Genomic DNA, 13,170 nt, shown 5'->3' with positions numbered 1-13,170 from the left:
ACACTGTGATACTTTTACTTCTGTTCTACTACTTCCACCACTTCTTTACACCTTGGTATTTTACTTGATTATTCCCATTTTGTTCCACTTTTACTCTATCGCCATTGTTACAACTTCCTTTGACATTTAAAACTTTACATACAAAATGCATATAAAATATAATGCATATTTCTAAAAAAAATAAAATAAAGTAAAGTAAGATTCTGCATAAAAATGCATATTTGTAGTAATAATTCAATATACAATCCAATATATGCATACATATACTACTATACCACTCACATGGGCCCTTTTCTGCAAGAGTACCTCTCGTTTTTATACTTTGCTGATAATATTCAACTAGTTTTACTTGTGAAGGAGTATTCAGAAGTGTGATCTTGCTACTGTTTCTTAAATAAAGTATCAGAATAAGTCTTCCATCACTAGAAGCTGCTCTGTCTGGATTCATCTATAAGGCAGAAATAAGTCATGAGTTGGCAGGTCCTCACCAGTTGGGGGCAAGCTGCTGGAGCTGGCACATGTAACGTGGTGCGAGAGCCGCAGTGGGGGGGTCGGTGGAGGTGGGCACCGGACCCAGCCGGTAGAGAAGTGGGGTCAATGGACGCTTACCATGCCCGGCCATTATGCCGTAATCCTTCCTCGCTTTTCTGGAAAAACTGAATAGCACTAGAATCACTGACTCAATTTTTTGGATCTCATTTTCATGACAAAGCGATTGTTCCCCTTTTTGCCTCCACCGATGCTGTTTATGAAACGTGGGAAAGCGGGGATATAAAAGGAGCCGGTGAGGGGACGGTGCAGCATCCGAGACCTCAGGGGAACCACCACCACCACCATCACCATCATCAATTAACATCAGCAGGGCTTTCCCACACATTGTATCCAAGATGGGCAGGGTGAGTTAAGGCAAAGTGAGATTGGAGTGAGGTAACACTGTAGCATGGTGGATAAGAGTGAATGTGTGGGTTTAAAGTAGAGGACAAAGCTGTTTATGTGACTTTCTCTGCAGGGATTTTAAAAGGTGGATGAAAGATAAGACTCCCATGTGTTGTTCTTCCCTAGATTGTCTTCTACGAGGACAAGAACTTCCAGGGCCGTCGCTACGAGTGCGACAGCGACTGCTCGGACTTCCACACCTACCTGAGCCACTGCAACTCCATCCGGGTGGAGAGCGGGGCCTCGGTGGTGTACGAACGGCCCAACTACACGGGCTACCAGTACGTCCTGGCCAGGGGGGAGTACCCAGAGTACCAGCGCTGGATGGGCCTCAGCGACCGCCTCAGCTCCTGCAAGATGGTCCACTTTGTAAGTCGGACGTCTCCTGTGATCTGATGCACAGTACGAACACTTTCAATTGAATGTGTAGATCTCTTAAAGTGGCCCTATTATGCTTTTCCACTTTTCCCTCTTCTTTAGTGTGTTATATATATTTTTGTACATGTAAAAGGTCCGTAGAGTGTAAAACCTAAAGTCCACCCCTAAAAGGAGTTACCCTCCCCCTCAGAAGCTCCTGAGCTCCTGAAACGGCTCCATTGAATTCTCTCCTTCACTACTGTAACTTTATGAGGTCACAATGTAACTTTATGAGGTCACAATGTTACAGAAGTGACGTAAAACTCCTTCCGGCTAGTTTGGCCCTCAAACAACAAAAGAGAGAGACAAGAGTTTTATTGAAATGTGAAACGTTGACCAATCACAACAGAGCGTGCCAACGGACCAATCAGAGCAGACTTTGCTTTCTGGAGGGAGGAACAAGCGCTACAACGGAGCGTTTCAGAGAGAGGGTGACAAGAGGTGCTGCAGGACAGCCAGGATGAGAAAAACAAGGAGGATTAGGAGGATTATGAGCATTAACGCATGTAAACATGTTGTAACTGTAACTGGAGATACAAATATGCACCTGGAAAATAGCATAATAGGGCCAGTTTAAAACAACCACTAACCCGTAAAACAAATGTACTCAGGATTTTAATGAGCAAAGGGGAGATAAACAAACTGATCACAGAGTACGCTGTGGTGTTGATGCTACTAGTGGCTGCAGGGCTTTGTCGATGGAGACCAATAGGTGGGGTCAGTCTATTCGTCTGATCGGGCTTTGGTTGGTTCAACTGACCCACATCCTGCAGCTAGATTCACGGACGCCACTATCATACAAAAATCTATCTAGTTTGTAGAGGCTGCATGTGTACAGAGCTGCACTACAACTTGCAAACAATGATGGAAGCTGGTGGGAAGCCTCATATCGTTAGATTCAAATCTCATCTCCCTATATGTCCCACCCCCCTGCACTAACCCCCCACCTCGTTTCCTCCCGTCACCCTCCAGACCAGCGGGACCCTGTACAAAATGCAGCTGTATGAGAAGGCCGACTTCGGAGGCCAGGCCTTCGAGGCCACGGAGGACTGCCCCTCTCTCCTGGAGAAGTTCCGCTGGAGGGAGGTCAACTCCTGCAAGATCTTCGACGGCTGGTGGGTTTTCTACGAGCACCCCAACTACCGCGGACAGCAGTACTTCCTGGAGAAGGGGGGAATACCGCAAGCCCGGCGACTGGGGTGCCGTCAGCCCTGCGGTCCAGTCCTTCAGGCGCTTCACTGAATGATTTAAACCCTCCATCCAAAACATTCAAAGAAAAACGACCTAATGAGATGATATTTGACTATGATTTTAATTGACTGTTTTGAGATTTGGAACTGAGGTCTCACAAATAAAAAAAAAAACTGTCCAGTAAGCAGACTGAAGATGTTTCTTTGGCTTCTCCATACATGAGTTGTTTTAATGTCTTTTGAACTTTTTTAAATTTAGAGAAACGTTCATTCAGGAACTTTCATTTTGTGTTCATTTTGGCGGTACTGTTTCTGAGCACCAGAGTCCCTTTAGAAAACCACAAATTATACTGCAGCAGAGTTTGATAGTCTGCCATTTCCAGTCCTGGTTCTCCAGTGCCTCCCTTCCCTCCAGCAGGCCCAGCAACACGGCTTGGGGCTTGTCTCTGCTGGAGGCCCCGATGGGATCTGAGCTGAAGGAGTTCTTGGTGAACTTGCATGATTTCATCTGATTTAACAAGAATCCGAACCGGTGGCACTGATGACAAGCATTAAGAATAACTATATAGAAATAGTCAATCTTCTTGCTGAGGGTCTTGCTAAATCATGTTGGTCATATAGAGGCATCAGTATTAACCTGAGACTGTTTCACAACCAGTTAAAAGTCTATCACAGTAACTTTAAGTCATTGATTTCAGTAGCTTTCACAGTTTCATAGAAACACTTTAAAGCTCACTTCATCCCAGTGCAGGTCTGAGGTCCACAGTGACCGGCTGGAGGTTGAAGTGAGTTCCAAAAGAGAAACAGTTTCCTCCTCCACCTATCAGGAGCAGCTCCGGTTCTTCTGAGTCCGTCAGCTCGGAGCAGAATGAGTGGAGCATCAGCGGCCAGGGCACCGAGGTCTGGAGATGGCAGAACACACAGAGATTTATCCGTTAGTATCTTATTTAATAGGTCTATGCTCAGGCTAAAGGATCAATAAAATGCATTGCTAAGATATTTCTTTCTTTGTAGCAGCTGATGTCACAAACCCAGGCCTTTACAACCTGAGTACAGTAAAAAACTACGATTTTAACTTGAAACTATGCATGTTAACTGACCGTGTCCAGCCTGAACTCCACACTGCTGCGGGTGCTGAGGTTGATCACAACGACACCGGGTACACCACCTGAATGCAGCCAGACTCCACCAACCACAACCAGATTTTCACCAATCACATGGGCAGAGTGAGAGTACCTAAAACACAAAGTAGAAACTTCAGGACACAGTGTTTTTTTCTTACTGATTGATTTGAAAGTCATTGGCTTTGTAAAGCTACAGACCTGGGAACAGGAGCGGGCTGCACCTCTATTCTTTCCCAGGAGAAGCCTCCGTCAGTCGGCCTTAACACCGCCGTGTCCCCCAGTGGAGCTCCCCTTCTGTCTAATCCTCCAAACACCACCACACCTCCCTGATATGAACATGCTGAGTGGGAGTGACGGGCCTCCGGCGCTGCACCCTCTACTGGGATCTGTAAATAATACATAAAAACATACACTGAGACTTATGCAAGAACATTTTCCTTATGCTTCTCCTAAACCTTCTCTAACTTTTTTCTCACTCACATCCCTACAATTGCCCTAAAATGCAGTCTGTTCTGCTCTGTTTGTAGGAAAGTTTCGTTCACAAAAAATGTTATTAAAGAGTAAGAAAAATACTTTCACACAGTGGAGCTTCAAATCCTGCTGTCAGAATTCAGCAGATAAAAGATATTAATTTATATTAATGATAATGATTAATGATTCATTTATAATAATTTATATTAATGATGCTTGGTGCTCAAAAACAGGCAAAGTTGTTGGACAATGTTTTCTTGAATTTGAATTGTGCGGAGTGAGAGAATTTTCCAACAACTACTGAAATAAAAGTACATGTATATATAAGTATACATGTATGTTTAGTGTGCTGAAATATAACAGCAAAAATACTTAAACCTGAAAGAAACTCTGTAAAATGGTCGAGCCAAGTTGATGATAATATGGTGAACAGAATATTGATTTCATTTTTGTTTTAGTTTTATGTTTATATAAGTTAATTTCTGTATTATATTCAAACTCCAAACTCATTCAGATTCAAGCATTATGATTTCAGGTAAAAATCTGTGTTTCTTCCTCTGGAGAGAGGCAGACAAGGTTGGACACGACTCATGGGACTTTTCAGGATCACTCGTCCAAATTCAAAGTACGAGAAAGCTGGTGAATGCCACAAATGTACTTTAATCACTCGTACGGCCACTTAAGAATGAACCTGTTTAATGTGATTCAAAGTGGAGAGAGACAAGATCATTTGAGTTCAAGCACTGTGTGTGCGGTTAAAAATCTATAGATATAAAGATAACACCTACCTCAGTCCAGTGCTGCTGGTCTACACACAGGAAGTAACCGTCACCCAGAGCTGCCTCCGATTCATCCTTTCCACCAAACACAAACAGAAAGCTTTTGCCTGCAGAAAAAAAAGAGAGTCAGCTTTGTTGTATAGTAAATAAGATATGAAATAAATATAAAAATGAAAGAGACTTCCTGTTTTATCTCACCTTTGTGACTGACACTAGTAGCAGTGTGCCTCCATCTTGGTGCTGGTGGATCACCTGTACAGACCATCTCCTCTACACAAAGTTTCCCCGTGTCTCCGTCCTCTGAGTCGAGAGGACCGGGTGGATCACGGGTTTCCAGGGTTACTCTGAAAAGGCCTCTGATTGGGTTAAGTGGAGAGGAGCGACCACCGTATACCACGATACCTCCTCCAGGGAGAGAGGTAGCGGTGTGGTAGAGCCGGACACCTGGGAGAAGCCAACACAGCTACATTTATCTCATTTTATTTGCACAGTTTTGATAATAAAGCTAGAAAAAAAATAGAACCGTAATCATTCTGTAGTGATTTCTTGGTCAGTGCTACTAGGTTTGGGAGAGACATTTACATGCACAGAGTCCTGCATCATGAATATTAAAGTGCAAGCTAAAACTTACTTTTAATGGATTAACCAAACCAGTGATTTTTTGCAATAATTGTAGTCTGAGTGCAAAAACTACTAGCTACAAAAAAATCAGAACCTGCAAGTCCTCTCACCCAAATCTACTGGTGGTTCCACGCTGACGGATCTCCAGCCGTCCTGGCCCCGGAGGAGGATCCTGGTCACCGGCCCCCGTCCTCCTCTGCTAGAGCCTCCCGTTAGCAGGACTTTCCCCGGGCTCACCGATGTTGAAGCCATCCCCAACCCCTCCATAGGAACCGGTATGGTCCTCACGCTCAGGGATGTGGAGCTCCAGGATGGGCAAATGGATGCCGCTGGAGATACTGAAGTTGAAAAACAAAGAAAAGATTTGATCGATGCACGTAGGGACAGTTGTTTTTGGACAGAGGGAAATTATCCGATAGCTACCTGGAGAATATGTGAGTAAAGCCTGTTCCATCAACGAGCCTCGGGATGCAGTGAGGATGAAGTAGTGGGAACATTTCTGGTGCCACTCCTGAGGGCAGACGGAGATACGGTCATCCTGTTAGATACTAATACTAGGAAGTATGATTTTATACGACGGAGAGACAACCATATTTCAACGGCTAACCTCATATTCATCAAACGGCTCCAGGCGCTCCACTCTGCATCTCTCCTCCTCAGGGACCAGCCCGAGGTAGAAGTCGTTCATATCCAGGCAGACGCACTGCTCCCAGCCCTGAAGACGAAAACACCACGACGCTATCTGATTAAACATTTCTACTGTACAGGGACTGTAACAAAAAGTGCACACATATTCCTGCGTACTCGCCTTGTCCAGGAAACGTCGCCTCTGGGCCTCAGTGTCTGGATATTGTCGAAGGGCGTGAAGAGTTGAATTTAGTTTCAGGAAATGATCTTGCATGATGCGACCAAACGGGTCATCTGGATGTATCTGCTCATACATAACGGAGAGGGACTGTGGCAGGAGCTTTGCAGCCCAACTGATGACAGCATCCGACCTGGAGGACACACAACGCAAAACAAACATTTGCATTTAAGTCATACAGTTACAGCTAATATTTTTTATTTTGCTGGATATTTTGATAATTGAATTCAAGTACATGACTTTTAAGTTATAGCTTTTATATTATGCATGCACAAAAGGGGTGACTTGGTCCCCTAAATAGACCAAATTGCGGTCCTTACCATTGTGTTTCCATGTAGGTAAGCACCACTTCAGAGAGAATTAGAGTGGGGGCAGACCAGTCCAGACCAGCTGCACCCAGAGCCTCTTCCACCTGGGTCTCCTCTCTAACATCCACCCCAAGCAGATGGTACTGACCACTGGACACGTATACATGTCCTGAAAGCACACAGGCAGACATGAAATCACATAAAACTTATATGACAAAGAAAACATCCTTGAATCTCAGTGAAATGCGTAAAGAAAATGACAAACCTGTAGGAGAAGGTAAACGAGGGTCTAACATCCCCTTCAGTGTATTATTAGAGTTGATCAGGGCAGCTTTCCGTCGGGTCACATCGGGAAAATCCACCTCAAACACAACAGCCCTGTCAAGAGCTTCATCTGCGTGAAGGCGAAAATACGTAGAGTCAAACCCTGCACCCAAAGACAGAATCTAAGAACAGAGAGAAAATAAGACAAATGATGGTTTATCAAATACGCAACCCTTTTCCCACTTTCTGTACAAAATAGTGTTGAACAATACGCTGCTAACTTACCTGTCTCTTGGGGCAGTTTTCAGTAATGTGTAGGAACCTCCTCACACAGTGGTCCACAGCTCTCCATCGGACATAGTAGCCCCTAAAACATACAAATACACTTAGGACTTGTATTTTTATAACACAATATTATTATTTTAATGTATACTGTGGTCCCTTAAACTACTATCTACAATTTAAGGACATAACACTGAGCTATGAGTAACTGTGATAGACATGTTTCACTATTTTCTAATATTTTATAACTAATAAATATTATAAAAATAATAATAAAAAAATCTGTAAATTAGTCCATAATTAAAATCCTGATTTGAATTCCTGTTGTTATTATAACTTTTTTTTTGTATTACCTTGCAGTATATGTTAGTATTTCTACAAGTTTCTAGGATATTTCAGTCCTGCTCTGTGTGTGGTTCAAGATGTGAAGCTTAAAACACTGTCTTTAGAGTTTTTTGTCTTTAGAAAACAGGTTAGTGTGGATGTTTGACTCCTGTATGTGGTGGTTCTTTGTCACAGCATAAATGATCTCAATTTATTACACCACCACTGTCCACCAAGGCAAAAACTCCAGTGCATGTATTTTGTGTGTGTTCAATAAAGTGATTTGTGACCTGACGACTAGATTTATATCCCTGCTGACCTGTTGATGAGCGGGGCTCTCCTGGCCACTTTGCACACAAAGTGTTGGAGGAAAACATCCTGGAAGTAGCCCTGTGCTGCAGCGGACACTTTGCTCACCACGCTGCTGTCGTTGGTTCCCTGGACCTGGATCAAAAACACAGCAAAGACACACAGAGACATCATAACTGTTAATGCCTTTTGATTCGTATTAGTCTGTTGCAATTATTGTTTTCGTAGTAATTTGCCTCTGCACTATACTTTTGCTCTGGTTTATGCTTTTAGATGCTTGTTTAAGAAAGGAGATGCACTTATGACTTCTGGTGACTAGTAGTTCTCTTGAATACCTATGTTGAATACACTTCCTGTAAGTCGCTTTGGATAAAAGCGTCTGCTAAATGACTGTAATGTAATGTAATGTAATGTAATGTAATGTAATGCCTATTTGGTGCAGAAAAATGTCAGACCCTTTAAGTGTAAAAGTAGCATTATCAAGTAAAAGTCCTCAGCTGAAATTGTTAAGAGTACATAGGTGTTTTTGGCAAAATTTAAGAGTACATATGTATTTTTGGCAAAATATAATATCAAAGAATCAGTGGAAATGCCACATGTGAGTTAAATCCAATTATTGAATTTCTGGTGTATTTATGTATCGCATAAGTATCATTGTGCAGTTGTAATAGGATGAGATTAAGCTCATCTTTCATGCATTTTTGATAGTTTCATTTATACAATCCTACATATTTTATAATGTAATGTTTTGTATGTGGAATCTTGTAAAGTAATTAAATCTGGCAATTAAATGCAGATGAGTGAGAAGTACAATCTTGCAGGAGAGTAGAAGTATACAGTGGCATGTAGTGGAAATTGCATGCAAGTACAAGTACCTTAATGTTTTCATACTTTGTATATCATGTTTTGCAAGCTATAACCATGCAGTCTATGGACATAACATTAGTTAATTAATAAACTAGACTTACAGCAGTGTCCTTTCCCTTCTTCTTCCTGTTTGAGGTTAGCATAATGTCAACAATCTATCACATTGAACAGTGTATTCTATAAATATGATTCAGTATTGAGAGGAGTCCACAGACCAAAACAATTCAAACATCCTCCATGTGGTGAAAACTTCCTATCTGTGCTTTCCTGTCTGCGTCACAGCGCCCCCTGCGGCCTGGAGGCCACATGAGGAACAACCCCCATTCAAAAGCCCATTCAGATTACACACACTTTAAGCTTAACACTAGTAATTTATGCATTAATACGAATCACTGAGCTTTGATATTTCACATGTTGTTGTATAATAAACCCATCTTGACTTCGGCTGATTAAAAAAACAATAAAAATGACTCCACATTAGTGAATCTAGTAAAAAACTGAAGATGTAAAACTGTGAAGTCACTGACTGGACCAGGTTTGACAATGCGGCACTCACTGCGCATGCGCGGCTTTCCAGGAAGTGTTAACATTCTCCTTTACCAGCTGATAGCCACATTGTCAACAGTCAAAGCTTCCCAGTCTGCACGGTGAGTATTGTCCTGTTTTCCTCCCAGTGGCTCTGTGGGGTTCAACCCTGCAGATTGCATTTGTGTGATTAATTAGGCGTCGAAATATGAATTCAGTTTTGCCTCCTGCGGTGGTGACATGGTGCAGCAGTGCCAGACACCACATGATAAGATGTTGTGGTTTTTTTTTTTTTTTTTTTTTTTAAATGACCAGTTTTTTGCTGCAGTGATGGGTGTTTAGCATTGGTGTCTATGAGGTTGGGAGACTGCAAGGTGAGCAAGCAGCATCTCTGTTAAAACACAAAGTTCAATGCATGATAGTGGGACACTGATAGAAATGGGGGGATATATTTTAAATTAACTCTAAATCAGTGAACACAGAGGAGACATTCATGTTAAATGTCAGGCAATGCAGCTGCAAATGCAAGCATGTCTCTTGGTTTTCCTGCAAAAACACAAAACACAAATCCTTATGGAGATGTTTATTGAGAAAGAAAGAAAGAAAGATTTTTTGATGTGGACATACCAGACATTCAGGGCTAGTAAATATCAAGCAATGCAGCTGCAAATGCAAGCATGTCTCTTGGTTTTCCTGCAAACACACAACAACCCTAATCCTTATGGAGGTGTGTTTTGAGAAAGAAAGAAAGAAAGAAAGAAAGAAAGAAAGAAAGAAAGATAGATTTTTTTTTTGATGTGGACATACCAGACATTCAGGGCTAGTAAATATCAAGCAAATGCAGCTGCAAATGCAAGCATGTCTCTTGGTTTTCCTGCAAAAACACAAAACACAAATCCTTATGGAGGTGTTTTTTGAGAATGAAAGAAAGAAAGAAAGAAAGAAAGAAAGAAAGAAAGAAAGAAAGAAAGAAAGAAAGATTTTTTGATGTGGACATACCAGACATTCAGGGCTAGTAAATATCAAGCAATGCAGCTGCAAATACAAGCATGTCTCTTGGTTTTCCTGCAAAAACACAACAACCCTAATCCTAATGGAGGCGTTTGTTGAGAAAGAAAGAAACATTTCTCTACAGACACACATTCATGGCTAGTAAATGTAAAGAAATGCAGCCAGATTGCAAACTTGCGTCCTGAATTCATGTCAGATCTGCAGCCCTCCTCGTAACAAAACTCTAATCTTGAGACGTTTATGGTGCACTGGAGGAGGCGCTGAGAAAGAAATAAAAGTGTGTGTGTGGTAACCCATGATGTAATCTTGCACCAAAACAAATCATTTCACGTCTTCATTCAGAAAGAGGTAAAGACACCATCAGCGAGAGTTGACTACACTCTGGAAAGGCCAGCGCAAGTGACCGACACACCACCAGAAGCACCACCCATCTCCACCCTCCAGGGAGGAGGCCCACCAGCCCCCCTGCTGTCCCCCTTTTACGCGGGCCAGTATGAGCTCCAGAGGGAGTGGAGGCCGCACCAACGGCACACTACCCCAGACCAAGATCTGCCAGTTCAAGCTGGTGCTGCTGGGCGACATGGCCGTGGGCAAGTCCAGCCTGGTGCTGCGCTTCGTCAAGGGACAGTTTGACGAGTTCCAGGAGACGACCATAGGAGGTGAGTGTGGACGGCGTTTGAGGGAGTGAATGTATCAGGTGATTTAAAGAACACCCTGTAACCTGTCATTTCTCGCCCCTTCCTTTCCAGCGGCGTTCCTGGCTCAGTCGGTGTGTCTAGATGACACCACGGTGAAGTTTGAGATCTGGGACACCGCGGGACAGGAGCGATACCACAGCCTGGCTCCCATGTACTACCGTGGCGCTCAGGCGGCCATTGTTGTCTTTGACATCACCAAGCCGGTAAAGTATTCACCTATTCAACACATGAGTTATTTGTGTAGATCGGGGCAATACTGACAAAATGGATTATTCAGGATAATAACTGTTGTATCCTGTAAAAGTGTTTTTCAGATATTAATAGTGTATTTCACGCAGCAAAAACAAATACATGAAGAAATGATTTTACTTAACTGTAACACAACCTTTGAGGAAATAACTTAAATAACAATACAAGATAAAAACAGACAATCTGATATTAATATATATACCCAGCTTTATGCATGCATCAACTTTAGGAGGTGACAAATATTCTAATGTTGATGTTTCATTACCCTTTCACAGCCTCTGTGACCTCTGTCATTATTGCGTGGTATTTACATGTGTGTTGGCGGTTAATCTGACCTTGGTGCTGTGTTTGGTTTGTGCAGGAGACCTTTGAGAGAGCCAAGGCCTGGGTGAAGGAGCTGCAGAGGCAGGCCAGTCCCAACATTGTTATCGCTCTGGCCGGGAACAAGGCCGACCTGTCAGAGAGGAGGCTTGTGGAGTATGAGGTAAGACTCTCCTGTCAGACCCCTGATTGAGGGCTGTGACCTATTAACAACTGCTGATGACAGGATATATATATATTAATTAGTATTATTGGCACTATTGGTGCTTTAAGTAGCCATAGTCATGTGTAAGGCTGGCATAGTCTGTGATGTTGGAGGACAACGCCAATGCAATTAAATGACATTGCTTGTGTATTTAATTATAAAAAGATTAGATAATAGGGCACAAGTAACTGTTGATCAAATTGTTTTTATCATAACTATTTGGCTGCATTCAAATACTGGTGCTAAAGTCCTTATGAGTCAGCGGCAACCAGAACTTAAACCTTGTTTGTTGCACCCGCTGCTCGTCACAGCTCAGAGATTCGTCACGGGTCAAGCTCTACTGAGCTCCTGTTACTTGTAGATAAAAAAAAGTTTGTTTCTTTTAAGCTTTTTTTTATTTTTTTATTGTGTTTGTATTTTTTTCAAATGGTCGCTGATGTTTTATCTGTCTTTCTTTGTGTGTTGCATGGAACAGGAAGCCCAGACGTATGCTGAGGACACTGGCTTGCTCTTCATGGAGACCTCCGCTAAGACAGCCATGAACGTCAATGAGCTCTTTCTGGCCATTGGTGAGTGTCCTGTCATTCAAACCAGAAAAAAGAAAACCCAAAACTTTTATTTCAGAAGATATAGAGATACAAGCCAAAGGAGTCATCACAGCCTTTTAAGAGATTAGTTGTTAGGTTCAGGTTATTCGTCTGTTAGTTAGCAGCATATCAAAAACTTAAATTTGAATGAAATTTGGTGGGAAATTAAGCCACAAGCCAATGAACAAGAGATTCAATTTTGATGCTGATCTAGATCCAAGAATCCTCGAATTACCAGACATTGGGAGATATGAGGAATACAAATTTCCAGATTTTCCTCCTGAAGAAAATGACTTGCTAGGATGAAAAATGTGCACATGTATCCCATGATTTCTCATACACTCTGTGCATTTTGGTTGAGATTCAGATGATAATTTCAACTTGTTTAACAGTAAGTTGCAGTTATTCATAATTATCTTTCACTATTGGTGTGGATCTAAATTCAGATGTGGACGCATGAATTAAAAAGAAATCTCGACAACATGAAGATATATATAAATGTTTGTATTTTTCTCCTGAATGAATCCTTATGGTTTTTATATGTTAGGTGGATATATTTGCTCCCTGAGTTCTCTCTAGTTAGAAAGTCTGTTTTTAATTTTGATAAAAAATTGATCAAAAAAATATATATATATCAAAATATTTCTTTGTCTTTGTAGCAAAAAAGATGCCAAAAACAGACACCCAGAACCCGACACATGCAGCACGACACCGGGGAGTCAACCTCCAGGACCCGGACGCCCACTCTACTCGAGCCTGCTGCGGAGGGAACTAGACCTCCACCAGCTCCCACCAGTATTCCACCACCCGCAACAAC

General features: G+C 42.2%; 3 protein-coding genes across 3 annotated transcripts; 2 read left to right on the top strand and 1 right to left on the bottom strand.

Annotated features, from left to right (window-relative positions):
• Positions 1–887: 887 nt before the first annotated feature.
• crygs2 (crystallin, gamma S2) lies at positions 888–2,613 on the top strand. Its single transcript, XM_054614757.1, is given in 4 exon segments — positions 888–896; positions 1,063–1,305; positions 2,326–2,517; positions 2,519–2,613. Coding segments are annotated over 4 exon segments (525 nt in total). The 3' UTR covers positions 2,600–2,613.
• An 18-nt stretch (positions 2,614–2,631) lies between these two features.
• lcmt2 (leucine carboxyl methyltransferase 2) lies at positions 2,632–8,985 on the bottom strand. The gene is made up of 14 exons (XM_054614758.1): positions 8,859–8,985; positions 7,901–8,025; positions 7,261–7,342; positions 6,977–7,157; positions 6,724–6,880; positions 6,347–6,536; positions 6,146–6,253; positions 5,962–6,049; positions 5,649–5,876; positions 5,116–5,361; positions 4,927–5,024; positions 3,866–4,053; positions 3,644–3,779; positions 2,632–3,445 (listed from the first exon to the last, which is right to left on the bottom strand). The coding sequence occupies exons 1-14, from the start codon at positions 8,898–8,900 to the stop codon at positions 3,281–3,283; spliced, it is 2,034 nt and encodes a 677-aa protein (XP_054470733.1). The 5' UTR covers positions 8,901–8,985; the 3' UTR covers positions 2,632–3,280.
• Positions 8,986–9,314: 329 nt separating this feature from the next.
• Positions 9,315–13,128, top strand: rab5b (RAB5B, member RAS oncogene family). Its single transcript, XM_054614756.1, has 6 exons — positions 9,315–9,404; positions 10,636–10,952; positions 11,043–11,194; positions 11,602–11,724; positions 12,242–12,335; positions 13,013–13,128. The coding sequence occupies exons 2-6, from the start codon at positions 10,787–10,789 to the stop codon at positions 13,126–13,128; spliced, it is 651 nt and encodes a 216-aa protein (XP_054470731.1). The 5' UTR covers positions 9,315–9,404; positions 10,636–10,786.
• The last annotated feature ends 42 nt before the right edge of the window (positions 13,129–13,170 follow it).

Source organism: Anoplopoma fimbria, chromosome 16 (assembly GCF_027596085.1).
Source record: "Anoplopoma fimbria isolate UVic2021 breed Golden Eagle Sablefish chromosome 16, Afim_UVic_2022, whole genome shotgun sequence".
Classification (NCBI taxonomy): domain Eukaryota; kingdom Metazoa; phylum Chordata; class Actinopteri; order Perciformes; family Anoplopomatidae; genus Anoplopoma; species Anoplopoma fimbria.
The sequence above is the reverse complement of the archived record's forward strand: the minus strand, read 5'-3'. Positions and strand labels throughout refer to the sequence as shown.